The sequence below is a fragment of the Lolium rigidum genome, chromosome 4, assembly GCF_022539505.1.
Source record: "Lolium rigidum isolate FL_2022 chromosome 4, APGP_CSIRO_Lrig_0.1, whole genome shotgun sequence".
Taxonomy (NCBI): Eukaryota; Viridiplantae; Streptophyta; class Magnoliopsida; order Poales; family Poaceae; genus Lolium; species Lolium rigidum.
The window spans coordinates 73,868,332-73,881,801 of record NC_061511.1 but is presented as its reverse complement, the minus strand read 5'-3'; the positions used below and the strand labels follow the sequence as shown (position 1 = coordinate 73,881,801).

The following is a 13,470-nucleotide window of genomic DNA, read 5'->3' as shown; positions in this document are numbered from 1 at the left end:
AATCGCTGGCTAAATTAGGGCTCCTTTGAATCATATGATAGAAAAATCATAAGAATAGGAAAAACATAGGATTAAAATATCTGTAGGATTTGAACCTACGACATTGGGTTTTGGAGACACACGTTCATGCCTAGTTGAATTCTATAGGAAGATGAGTTCTCTTGATTGTGTCAAAGAAATTTTTCATAAGGTTTGATCTCATGCCATTTTTTCCTATAGATTTTGCACTACAAATTTCTGTAGGATTATTTCTGTAGAATGTATACTCTTATAAATCAAACAACTAGAATAGAAAAAATCTCATAAAATTTAAATTCTACACAATTTCTATACAAATCCTATGAATAAAGGAGCCTTTACAAAATCTGGAACCAAATCGTGCCAGCGTAACAACACCAACTGGTTACATAACGATGGTCGTGGCCTGTGTTGTTGCCCGTGAGAGTTGCGGTGGAATTGTTCAAAACCGGCCGGCGGGATGGAGGCGGAATCGAGGGGACCGGAGTCCAATCCAATCCGTCGGGGAGCTGTCAGCGAAGATGATCCGGCCAAATCTCCTCCACGGCCGCCGTCCGACCCAGGGAAGCCCCTTGCTTCGCCAGCGCGTCGGAGCAAGGAGGAAACATCTGAATCGGAGTCTGGGTCGGCAAGGCGGAGGAAGAGGAAGAGGGTCACCGATTCTAGGGATTCGGCGAGCTCTGGTTCGGACTCATCTGCCTACAGCTCTCCACTTCGCGAGCCCAAGGCTCCCGTGGTGCCCCTTACAGATGAAGATGGTTCCGTGTCCTACTTCTTCACCAGTGACAAGGCTGCCGTGCACAAATACTACAATGATGTGGAGAAATACGATGCAAAAATGGGTAATTCTCTTCATCGGCTGGCATTTTTTATTGTCTTTGATTGACCCACTACTTGCAAGGTTCTCACGGCATACTAGGTAGTAATATCTTTTTCTTGTCAGCGGTACAGGAGTATCAGGGCAAGTACAACGGGAGCGCTAGGAAAATAATCCCACTTGTTTAAGCAGTTACAACAGAGTTCCTAGTCATTTACAGTCCTTTATTAAGCGTCGATGCAAAAGCCAAAAGGTTGAGTCCGGCTCTTAAAAAGCACGTCCAAAATAAGGCTCCTAGCGCCAGGCGCTTGGGCTGGCCAGGATTTTAACTTTTTAAGCGCCTCTACAAGCGCTCTGGAATGTACATGCCCTCATGACACCATGAGATTTTTAGCTTTATTTAATATAATATATTTATAAATTAAAACAATACCTCAAATGCATTTAAAATTAATTATGAATGAATTTAAATTTTGAGCTCATTCTGTATCCTTTGCAAAAGTCGACCATTTAATTCTGCATTTATATTGAATATTTACCGATGTCCAATCTCCAATGCATAACATAAACTTAACTAATTGCTAACCTATAAGAAAAAATTCCTTTCTTAATCTCATCTCACTGAAACTAATGGGAGGACGTGCTATGATATACCAAGTTCACCCCAGCATTGCTCTTACTCTTGTCAGGCTGCTGTGTGCCGATGTGGCTTACGTTTGTTTAGCTGAAACGTGTGATCATATGGTGTCGAATTTGTATCAGGAAACTAGAGATAGATACCACGATATGTATCGCGGTATGTAGGATCCTAAAATCATAAGGTACTACGATACGTATCTGGATATTGACGATATATATTGACAAGCTTGCTATTTAGTGACATGCTATGGCCTTTGGTCAGTTAAATTAGGATTTTCGCTATCAAACTTGATCTACTTCCTATATGGTTCTCATGGTGGATAATGCTGGCTTCATTTTTTCTAGCTCGTCATGAGCGGTTGTTAACAAGCGGGCGGTCCAGTATCACTGAGCGCTACACTCTGAAGGACACGGAGGCTGTTATAACTTATGCCAAATCAGTTCTTACCCTTTCGTCCTACCAGGGTACCCTTCTTAGCCTGTTACCTACTTGATTTTCTTGTTGCTATTGCTAAGCATGATCCATAACATGCTCAGATGGCAAGGTGATGAACCTGTGCACAGGAATCGTCGTTGAGGTAGATGCAGTTAAGAACTCTGCTGTCATTCTCACCTCCGCATGGATCATCTGCAGCAAGAAACCTCTAGATGACTGGAAAAACAAGGAATATGATCCTGAGGCAAAGGCAAAGTCTTTAAACAAACCTTGCACCTTGTTTATCTTCCCTTCCTCCCACTCTAATATAAGTGATTTCAAGATTATTGAGTTTTATCTATTCATAAGAAGTTACTAGTGTGGTAGTTGTGCTTTGCAGCGCCCGTTGGTATCAGGTTCGTGAGATAGGCTTTTTGTATGGGCTATTTTGTTGCTAATTTTTCTTGCTTTGAGTAGTGAAGTTTTCTCTTGAAAAAAAAGAGCAGCAAAACTGTATAGGTGAGACAGTAGAACAATATACTCAGTAGAATAAATGATTCATATGTAGTTTCATTTTCACATCTGAACCGGTTTAAACATGAAAAAAATCTACGCACAATAAGATCAAAGACCAACAGACATGGCATCATTTATCCAGCATACACCACATCATCTTCATTAGAATCAAGAAGATTTGTTGTGTTCATGTCGAGAAACACTGATATCAGAAACGATTTTGAGCCCCTTTGCTCAAAGCCGAAGCCCCCCCTCATAAAAGGTATATGGCTGAATGATGTCCTGTTGCTGCCATAAACAGTTCGCCGGATTCATCCCATAAGACTGCACCCCTGCCTCCACTGCCACCAGAATGTATGAAGTAGTGGTTGTCTGGTCGATATTCAGTTTGAGTATGTGACCCACACAACTGTAATATCCACACAGGTTGCTTAGTTGGCTTTATACAGATGATACTACATATCTGTGAATAAACAGAGCATGCTACCGCACACTTCAGAGCCTTTCCAGATTCTTGCTCACAAACACACGTGTCTTAGGCCCACTTTAGCATTAGGGCTCCATATGTGTTCCAGAACTAATAATGGAGATGCACAAGCAATCAGCTCTACTCTAATATATTCTAGGAGAAGCTCCTTCCAGAAATCTCTATCTTCCTTGCAAGTTGCACCTGAAGAACAGATGAGCCCCTTCATTATAAAGCCTGAGGCAAAACGGCAAATAGGGTCAAACAAAAGCATTTCTGAATATCTGTATGGTACCATACAATGCTTGTGGTACTGCATAACAATGAGAGACAATCCTTTGAAGGTGTTCATGTTCTCTTCATCTCTTCTCTCAGACAGCCATCTTAGACAAAAGAACTAATGGGTTCACTTTACTTTATCAAGATAACTAATACTCGTATCTTATTCCAATCATATCATTAACTATAGCTTAAGGATGATCTCAGAATGCACAAGCTTCCATCATGCATGTGATTCGTGAACATCAAGATTCCGAGACAAGTACAGCTCCTAGAAATTATGAAAACTTGTCATTTGAAACTAAAGACTATGGCCATCAGTTTCAAACAAACAAACAAAAAAGTCTGAAAATCACTTATGAGATTTATTGCTAAATATTTGTATCCCAACATGTTTGAGTACGCACCCAGTGCTGAGAGCTCCCGCGGGTCTGGGGAAGGTGTTAGTGGCAAGCCTTACCCTCACGAAGTGCAATGTGAGGAGACCGCGACTCAATCCCAACATGTTTGAGTAACATAAACAAAAAAAGGACACTTGGTGTCTTCCGAATATCACTCTTACAGTTATTAATTTGTAAATTCTTAACGCAACTCTTGGATATAACTTTTTTAGTTACCTTCTTTTCAGGTCAATGTCCATATGTTGGATGGCTCAGTTGTGGAGTGTCGGCTGATGTACTTCAGCAAGCACTATGAGATAGCGTACTTTGAGATTCCTCAAGCTAGTCAGTTGCAGACATTGTCATTGGAATCTAATGTGGAGTTTGATCAGGATGTATTTCTATTGGCTAGAGATACTGATTTGAATCTGATCTATAAGCGAGATAAGGTGCAACTTGTAGATCCGTGTGAACACCAACACAATCACTACCAATTCGTCCACGGCCCAATCCCTGAGGTTAATCATCTTTTCTTCTTTGGCTAAATTTTATTTGAGTTCTAATTACAAAGTCTCAAGTGACATTCTGCATGTAGTGTGGAACCGGAGGAGCATTGCTGGACCTTAGTGGAAAAGTTGTTGGGATGCTATTCTACAAACTGCCACTTGTTGCCTTCATTCCAAGCTCTCTTATCTTGAAGTGTTCAATCATGTGGCAACGTTTTGGGTAAGCGTTATTTTTTTAATCTTTATTTGGTGTTGAAGTCATTGAACATTTGATGCCTTGCCAGTCCCTTTTATGCTCCCTTATTTATGTGCGCATTAAATATCTTAATGAAATATCCTGCAGTATATCAGTGTGTAACTAAGTAATTATTTTTAGTGTGAGTATCTAGTTTTGCTGAAATCATGTATATTGTGTCTGAAGTAGAACGGTAGAGAAAATACATGTTGTGTCATCACACCTTTTGTGCTCCATTTTGCACTCAGGATAAATTGAAAGTTTAGATGTTCTAATCATATTTTCCCTGTGAACTGAATTATTTAATGTCTAGGAAACTTGCTCGACCCCAGCTTGGCATGAAGCTAGGGACATTGGGATTTCTAGGCATTCCCCGTGTTGACTTCATGTCACGTAATTTCAATATTTCCTCTGGTCTCATTGTAGGAGAGGTACACCTAACTGATCAAGCCATTTATCTATGCGTAAATTATGTTGTAACCAAGACGTAACTCCTGCAAATTGTTACCAGATTTCAGCAAAATGTGATGCTGAGAAGCTTGGCATTAGGGCAGGGGATGTTATTTTTTCATGCCAGAAAAAACGTGTTTCAAGTATTGTTCAGGTAAAAATTGTAGTCCTTATAAGTATACATCCGTGACATTTTGTTTTACTAGGTTCTGCATGTTTATTTCAGCTGGAAGATGTGCTGTTGGGTGTTGGTGCGGAACATCTTGAGAAGAGCAATGATCTCAGCTCTAAAGTTGATGTTGAGGTCTGTTCCTATCCACATCCAGAAAGTTCCCAGACTATTTGTGCATTCTCGTTTGAAGTTACCCTCATTGATCTCACCAAAACAGATTCCTCCTTTTATCTCCACAGATTGGTGTATTTCATGTGCGCAAACGCAAAAAGAGTGACATTATTTTAAGAGTAGAGTTGTCAGATCGTCTTGAAGTTTTTCATTCAGGTAATACATATACCTCCTTTGGCATATTATAGATCGTATTACTGTGCCTTGTTCATATTAATTTTTTTGCAATGAAAACTCTTAGTATATGAGGCAATATGCAAATATAACCTCACTTTTTGACGCAATGCATAAGAACTTCGGCACCTTGGTATCCAGGCGGGTAAGGTAGCAATCAAGCTCCAGCTGCAGCTTCTGAACATGTACATACCTTGTCATCAATGAGGAGTCTCATCTGTCTCCATAGAATCCTTAGATACCATCCATGTCGCTCAATAACAACAAGAAAAAAGCCTTTTGTCCCAAGCAAGTTCGGACAGTCTAGGTCCACCCACACCGCTTGCTGGAAAATAATGGAATTCCTGAACTTCCATAGGATCCAAAGAGTGGCAGACATAACAATATTTAGATGTCTATCTGTTTTTCTTATCCAGCAACCATCATTTAGCCACCTAATCAAAATTGTGGTACTCCCTCCGTCTCAAAATAAGCTACTCAAGTTTGTCTAGATACAGTTGTATATAGACATATTTTTAATGTGCATATACATCCGTATATAGAAAAAAGTTGAACAGCCTATTTTGGGACGGAGGGAGTAGTATTTTTAATATAAATATACCGGAATTGATCTCAACCATGACAGCCACCTCACACTCAAAAAACGGTCTTACAATTCAGAAGTTGGTCCTACGTTGACCCCCCCCCCCGAAGTTAACTACTTTATATAAGGAATTCTAGATAACTTACCTTTACTATTCAGATCCTATTTCAAATGATCAAATTCAGAAACAGATTGATAGATTTAACAATATGCAAAAGATTGAACCACAATTGCATAATTCTTTCATCAAAGTAATGTATCAAGTTAAGTTACAGATTGTTCCTACCCCATGCCCCACTTAAAGAGAGATGTGGTTCATTGGTGATAACTAAAAGGTCTGAGAAATGTGTGGTTAAGGATTCGTTTGGTTCATGGGATATCTCTAGCCGAGTCCTGGATATCCAGCTCTTTAGTCCATCCAGCAGTTTCTTTTATGGTATTGTAGGGATATAACAGATGCTTAGGCACTTTACATTTTCTAATACAATTACACTTATTAGACCTGTCCTTGGGCTCTTCCTAATCATATATCTTCCTACGGATCCCCCTTTCTCGTTTGTGAATTATTGCCAGATGTATGACCCAGTCAGTTATTCTATCCAACATGTGTGATTGTGTGAGTATGGTAAACAAAACAAAGACTCTTGGTGTCTTCTAACTTTCGAAATTTTGAACATAACTCTTGAATATTCGACTCTGATGTCAAACAGAAAATGGATATATTGACATGAATGTGCTGATCTAACTTCATGTCTCTTAAGTTGCAGATGATAAAGATGCCAAGGCAGTAGGAATCAAGGGAGAGGAAGCACCGGCATCAGCTGCAGGTGAAGCAAAGCCATGAAGAATGTGTAGGTGAACTCTATCCATGACTTCCTTGTAGTGATCATCAGATATTTAGCTAGAGGCTACCTAGGATTTTTGCTGTAAGCTCGGTAGAATGTATCACTGCCCCTGAAGTAAAGAAGTAGATGTGGTGTAGCTTTTGGATGAAACTTGCAGGCTAGTGTTAGTTTTTGATGGTACTATTCTGGATTCTGGATTCTGGATCATATCGTAATGCTATAATTGCTAGCTATTCAGGATTGAGTAATTGTGGTCAGCATGTATGCATCCGTTTTAGAGAACTAAAACTATACTGCTGATTGTTACTTTCTGCTAGTGTTGTGGATGCTAACTTCATGTATTGCTGAAAGTGTTCTACGTACAACAATATGATTTGGACGGAGTGATATATCTTGTTCTATTGCTCAAAATTACATGTAGAATTGGTGATCTCACCGTCATCACAGCACCCTATCTACCCTCATCAAAATAAGTTCATCTCATCCATCTTTCATAGTTTTTACCAACACATAAACTGGCTCGACTCCACCCCGTTCCTTGTTGATCGCAAACCGAGTTTCAAGGGCCAGTCCAAGTATCAGCACAATAATGTTTCTTCCTTCCATTTCCGAACTGACACTTTGAACCAAGCTTTCCAGCTTGATCCCATAACCCCTTGCAGTAAAGGGACAAGTTAGAGGGCGAGCAGCAACATTTATATACACCGCCATATATGCAACCTCTACTTGACGATGAAAAGTGCATAGCTAATATATACACAAATATAAAACGATGGAGAACTTTTTAGTTATTGAACAGCACCACTTTCAAGAAGTAGTTTATATACTGGCCAAAATTAGCACAATCACAAAGCTTATGGAGATTCTACATCGACCAGCTGAACAGCGCCTTCAAATTTCCGAGGGAAGCTCCTTGTAGGGCGACACCACCAATTGCAGGTGGTTCCTTCTCCTGGCCGTTGCACCGACGACCATGTCCATGTCGAGCTCATTCGGCTTCATTCCGTGGGGGAGACTCCAGTCAAAGTAGTAGAGAAGTCGGACGACCATGAGCTCCAGCACGGCGAGCCCGAAGGTATCACCAGGACACATCCTCCGTCCGCTCCCAAACGGGATGTACTCAAACTGCAAACCCTTGTAGTCTGCCACGCTATCCTCGAACCTCTCCGGCCTGAACTGGTCCGCGTCACGCCAATGCTCGGGGCTCCGTGCCACAGCCCACGCATTGACAATGACCTTGGTGCCCCTTGCGACCTCGAACCCGCCGATGTTGCAGGTCTCCTGGCAGAGACGGGGAATCAAGAGCGGCAGCGCGGGGTGCAGCCTCATGCTCTCCTTGATCACCAACCTTGTGTAGCTTAGCTCGTTGATGTGGCCTTCATGGTCATGTGGGCTCTTGCCGTCCAGTGTTCGCCGCACCTCTGCCTGCGCCTTGGCCATCACCTCAGGGTTCTTCATGAGCTCTGACATGACCCACTCTGCAGATGATGACGTCGTCTCTGTCCCTCCGATGAGCATGTCCTACAGGTTAACGTTGAATATGTGAGAGTTAAAGAAGAAATACATGTTGCAATATGTGAGCATTTCAACACTTACAAATGTGACTGCTTGGATTGTTGCAGCGGTGATGGGGATCTCGAGGTCCGCCTCGTCCTTCATCCTAAGCATGACACTCAGAAGGTCTTCATCCCCGGTCTTCCTGCCCTCTTCTTGCCGCTCCTCGTGCTCAGTGATGATCATGTCGAACACGTCGTCGAGCTGCCGGCGCGCTCTCCTCAGCCGGCCTCTCAGTCCAGTGACGACGTCCACAAACCACAGTGACGGGAAGAGGTCTGCGGCGCAGAAACCAGAACCCTCCGTCACCGCTACGTTGACGACCGACATGAACTGTTCCTGGAGCTCACCGCCGCACAGCTGCCCAAGCGTCGCCTTCCAGGTGATGGCGATCGAGCACGGCACGAGCAGCCTTTCGAGATTCACCGGCTGGCCGCCCTGTCCGGCTGCGGCAACCTTCCTGATCAGGGAAAGCGTCTCTCTGTCCCGGAGAGGCGCCAGCTGCCGCACCTTGTGCGCGCCAAGGAGGACGGTCATGCACAGCTTGCGCAGCTTCCGCCAGTATGCGCTGTGTGGCGCGTAGGCGAGGTCCATTCCGTCGAGGATGATATCCGTGGCGAGCATCTTCGGCCGTGACGCAAAGATCAGGTCCTTGTCCCGGAGCACCTCCTGCGCCGCCGCCGGTGAGGAGATCACCACCGTGTCGACGTGGCCCAGCCGCAGGTACATCACCGGGCCGTGCTTCTTGGCCAGGTCCCATAGTGCGACCTGCGGCTGCGCGGTGACGAGGTGGAGGAGGTTCCCGATAAATGGGAGAAACCGTGGACCGGGAGGCCGATTCTTCTTGGAATTATGTGAAGATTTGCGGTGGAGTAAGTACACAAGGATCACCAACGAAATCAGAGAGAGGAAGAGGAGGACTGTGGCTGCGGTTACCTCCATGTTTCAGCTTTGCATGGTAAGAAGAACAAGATTTAATGGCGATTTATAGGCCTTGCCGTGGAATGCATGTTCATTTGATGGTGATTTATAATCCTTGCCATGTCATATTTGATTGCGATTTATCAGAACAAGAGGATATTCCTCCATGACATTCCGCTCAACTTGTGTCAGCTACATTGTTGCAATAGTATACTAAGTTAACAGCTCTTTTATGCTACGTGCCAGGACAAATTTTGATGGTCATTTATAATCCTGCCGTGTCATGTTCTTCTTGCCCAGCATCTTGCAAGTAGTGTCAGCTACACTACGTTCGTTAGCTACTACATTATTGCTAGTATGTTATTTGAATTTAGTAACTTCTAACTGCTCTATTAGGCCTCTACATGTCAATGTCACCGCAGCGATGCAAAACAAATCTGAGGGAGAACTTGTCACCACATGTACAAGGCATCTAACTTCTTTTGCCAACATGATGCCGAATAAGGTATATATGGTTTTTTCCACAAACAGCTAGACGTCTCCGACCTATCTTGCCCATCCATTTTAGGAATTGGTGAAATATGTTTACACTTATGGCCTGTCATAATGGATCCGAAATAGAAAACAAATCTTACCGTGCTCTATGCTCCTCACCTTAACCCATCCCAATCCCCATCCACTATCCCCTCCTCTGTCCTATGCTCTACCCCACGATCTCGAAATCCACAATCTACAACCATGTCTCTTGGATTTGAAGAAACAAATTCATGTTCATGGAGTTGAAGTTGGATGGATTGATGGGGATGAGTTTAACTTATGTTTTTTTTATAATTTCTCGCGGATTTGTCTGATTTGCATTGATGAGGATGTGTTCATCATGGATGTTTTTACTTTACGTGTCACTGCACCGTGACGCAAATTTTTTTTGGGGACAACTTGTTGCCACATACAAAAGCATCTAACTTCTTTGCCAACATGATCCCAAATTAGCTCGACACCATTTTTACACAACCATCTCGACATCCTAAATTATCCAGACCATCCATCTTGGATCCAACAATTGGACGAGGCCCTTCGCATTGAAGTGGGAATGCTACTAGTAGAGAAAAAAAACCATCTTTAAAGGATCGTAAAGAGAGTTATTGGCATAAAACTGCCACTTTTCAAGCTAAAATTATCAAATGGTATGATTTTATGTTCTTAGGACAACAAATCACCACCAGTTTTTAAGCATTTTTACCAGAAGTGGTTGAGAGGTGGGGACGCCGGCTGGCTTGCTAGGCTGGAGGTTGGAGGCAGCGCGCCGTGGATGCGCTCGGGGATGCGATGAGGAGGGAGGTCAAGAAGGTTGCGACGCTAGAGCATTGAACTGATGGCTATAGGCATAACCCTGTACAGCGGCAGTGCTGGAGAACCGAACAATGGAGGACCGAGCAGCACTGGGAAAAAATGGCGGAGGTGTTGAAGGAACATGTATTAACCAGCCCGTGGGAGGTGAAGGGTGGCCGTCTCCACGCCGGCGAGTCCCGCGTTGGCGGCCGCTTCTAGGATGGGGAGTCCCGCATCAGCGGCAGCCTCCCCACACACGAGTCCCGCTTCGATCACCAGCGTAGCTACAAAAACAAACGAGAAAACCTACGCTGGCCTCACTAGTTAATCTAGAAAAATGATAGGGTTCCATTTGGAATTGAGGTTCCCTGTGGGCTGGTCTAATTTCTTGGCAGCCAAATAAACGGCTAGACAGCAAGCTAATCTCTAGCAAGGATCAAGTTGTAGATGGTTTCATAAAAGCATTACTAGTAAAGGATCTTACTGAATCGAAGTGTAATCAGGCGCACACACCATGCTCCGAGCATAGTTTCTTCATATATTGACTAAAAACACATTTGTCTCAACATTGATACTTATGCATGCCGTAAGAGCCGTTACAATCCACCCCCAATTTTTTTTCCTAGTCTTGTCAGTTGTCACAATCCGGGTTCTCCTAGCAGTAGCAATTGTTGTTAGTACGAAAAAAAAATCAACACATTGTTTTCAATCCTAAGAGGAAAACACACACACGCGCGGAGAAAACATGAAGCAAGAGGCAATGCCATTTTCTTCTGTACTTATACAATATATCACCCTGTAAATAAAAATAATACTGAGTACTTGAATATTGCAACTCGGGACTGTAGAACACCCGCCCCAAACTTGAAGTCAAGACCCAGCTCCCAACGTATATGAGCAGGAGGATTCATTCAAGTGCGATTCTGAATTGGTCGGTCGACAGTTTACCATGGCCAAACTTCCTTCTGGAATCCATGAACTCTGTCATGGTGAAACTCCGGTACATTGCCGGCTTTTCTGTTGTGATAAGCTCCTGGAGAGGACCAAGCAAGTTTGAGTCGCCGCCGCTCATGGCAGGATTGAAGAACACCGCAAGGGAGGCCCTGGCATCTTGGCTAGACTTGATCATCACCCTGTGGCCCACGCTATGGTACTCGTTGTTGGAAAGAAGCTGGAGAGTAATTCCAAGGAAGAAAATATATATAGTTAGGTATGTCCACGTTAGAGAAGGCTCGAAGAGCAATTCTGTCTATGGGCCATTACCTTGAGCACGTCCCCAACGTTGACGAGAAGTGCGCCCGGCACCGGCGGCACGTCCACCCACTGTCCGTCATTGTCGCCGCCGTTGATGCGCACTTGGAGCCCTCCAATGCCGTCCTGTGCCAGAACGGTGAAGAGGGAGGGGTCGGTGTGCTCCACCGCGCCCTCCACGCGCGCGGGCTCCGGGCATGGCGGGTAGTAGTTGCACGCCATCAGCCAGCCTTCCACCTGCGTCGCCGTCTCCAACCGCTCAGCGCCGACCCCGAGCGCCTGGGACAGCAGCCTGGCCATGTTCTTTCCCAGCTCCTCGATGCACCGCAGGTACTCCACCAGCGCGTCCCGGCATGGCGCGGGGAGACGGCCAAGGTCGGCCGGCTGCAGCAGAATCCGGAGAGAGACGCGCCAGGGGAGGATGGGGCCAGGGCCGTCGAAGCTTTTGCGGTCCATGTAGGGGACGGTGGAGTAGCTCATGCCCTCCACGGCCGCGACCGAGTAGAATGCGGAGCGGACCGCGGGAGGCAGCTCGTGGAAGGCCCGGACGGCGGACACGGCGGCGCCGGCATCGATTCCGTGGTTGGTGACGTGGAAGAAGCCGCACGTCCGCGCGGCGGCGCCGACGAGCGGCGCCGAGGACGAGAGCGGGAGAGAGAGGTCAACGGTTGGGATAGCGAGGATGTCCGTTGGTGGATAGTTGGTAGTGCTGATGAAGAGAGGTGGCACGGAGGCGATCCCGGACTCGACGAGGCTCCGGACGGTGCTGCGGGAAGCGTCGAACTCGGCCAACGCGGCCGCGTAGTCGTAAACCTCGGCTGCACCGGCCATGTCGATCCTCAGAAATGGAGGTTGGGGTTGCCGAGGCCAGCTCGGGCTCTTCGCTTATATTATATCGTTGGTCAGCTCCTTGAACTGAAAGTAAATGCATGAACAATCCATGATTAAAGAAATATCATACTCGGTTCGGAAGACGACAATTGAGCTTGTGCAAAAGCATCTCCATTCGGGATGCTGTAGTGCAAGCATGATCTTTGGCATAGGATATTGATACGATGCCTAACAACCTCATCAATGTCAATTGTCAATGACGGTTTTCGATCAATCACAAGTCCCGTCAGATCAGCCTTTTGCACTAGGTATTCAGAGGTGTTCGTATGCATACGTTTATATTGATATGTTTTTTTTTTCAAGCGATCTCACTGGATCAAATTTCATTATCAGCAGATAACGAAATATAGCGTCAAAGGCTCAGCAGCCAACATCGAAGCAAAGTAAAAACAGCAGGGGTGGAGAGCCCCACCTACTGCTAGCGTTTATATTGATAAGTGTATATATGTATTATTTGTTGTAAGCGTCTAAGACTATAAACCCTAAAAAAAGGTTACCATGGGTTTAGAGATTCATTCGCTATTGCAGTAAAGCATATACTCTCCTTTTGTCAGATTGTAATGCATACTACCCTTTCCGAGGCCATATGATTTCTGAACACGACATGGGTTTGCATATATAGGGACCGACAGAGATCCATGAAGAATGAGAAGTCCTGAATCTGAATGCTCTGTTGTTCTTTTTTTTGCATGTATTATATCTGTACGGGGTGTAATCCGAAATCCATCCACACTTTAGCATTTAACGATTGAATGATGAATGAAAAAAGAACCCACCTAAATGGTGAATGGAACAGTGTCGCCGCTTTTATGTTTTTCCGACAGATCGAAGGACTACACACGTTGTTTCCCCATATGC

At 44.6% G+C, this 13,470-nt stretch overlaps 3 protein-coding genes across 3 annotated transcripts; 1 reads left to right on the top strand and 2 right to left on the bottom strand.

Annotated features, from left to right (window-relative positions):
* The first annotated feature begins 478 nt into the window (after positions 1-478).
* Positions 479-6,863, top strand: LOC124647240. The gene is made up of 10 exons (XM_047187206.1): positions 479-860; positions 1,820-1,939; positions 2,012-2,160; positions 3,779-4,048; positions 4,126-4,256; positions 4,585-4,702; positions 4,783-4,875; positions 4,948-5,025; positions 5,133-5,220; positions 6,589-6,863. The coding sequence occupies exons 1-10, from the start codon at positions 479-481 to the stop codon at positions 6,663-6,665; spliced, it is 1,506 nt and encodes a 501-aa protein (XP_047043162.1). The 3' UTR covers positions 6,666-6,863.
* A 694-nt stretch (positions 6,864-7,557) lies between these two features.
* Positions 7,558-9,162, bottom strand: LOC124706208 (cytochrome P450 CYP99A1-like). The gene is made up of 2 exons (XM_047237858.1): positions 8,263-9,162; positions 7,558-8,187 (listed from the first exon to the last, which is right to left on the bottom strand). Exons 1-2 carry the CDS (start codon positions 9,160-9,162, stop codon positions 7,558-7,560), a joined length of 1,530 nt encoding a protein of 509 aa, XP_047093814.1.
* Positions 9,163-11,377: 2,215 nt separating this feature from the next.
* On the bottom strand, positions 11,378-12,552 carry LOC124647239 (1-aminocyclopropane-1-carboxylate oxidase homolog 4-like). Its single transcript, XM_047187205.1, has 2 exons — positions 11,734-12,552; positions 11,378-11,641 (listed from the first exon to the last, which is right to left on the bottom strand). The coding sequence occupies exons 1-2, from the start codon at positions 12,550-12,552 to the stop codon at positions 11,378-11,380; spliced, it is 1,083 nt and encodes a 360-aa protein (XP_047043161.1).
* Between the last annotated feature and the right edge of the window lie 918 nt (positions 12,553-13,470).

Coding starts and splice junctions, on each gene's coding strand:
- LOC124647240 (XM_047187206.1), top strand. CDS start 479: ATGGAGGCGGAATCGAGGGGACCGGAGTCCAATCCAATCCGTCGGGGA. Junction 4,703..4,782: donor CTGGTCTCATTGTAGGAGAG/GTACACCTAACT, acceptor AATTGTTACCAG/ATTTCAGCAAAATGTGATGC. Junction 4,876..4,947: donor GTGTTTCAAGTATTGTTCAG/GTAAAAATTGTA, acceptor TGTTTATTTCAG/CTGGAAGATGTGCTGTTGGG.
- LOC124706208 (XM_047237858.1), bottom strand. CDS start 9,162: ATGGAGGTAACCGCAGCCACAGTCCTCCTCTTCCTCTCTCTGATTTCG. Junction 8,188..8,262: donor CAATCCAAGCAGTCACATTT/GTAAGTGTTGAA, acceptor GTTAACCTGTAG/GACATGCTCATCGGAGGGAC.
- LOC124647239 (XM_047187205.1), bottom strand. CDS start 12,552: ATGGCCGGTGCAGCCGAGGTTTACGACTACGCGGCCGCGTTGGCCGAG. Junction 11,642..11,733: donor ACGTTGGGGACGTGCTCAAG/GTAATGGCCCAT, acceptor ATTACTCTCCAG/CTTCTTTCCAACAACGAGTA.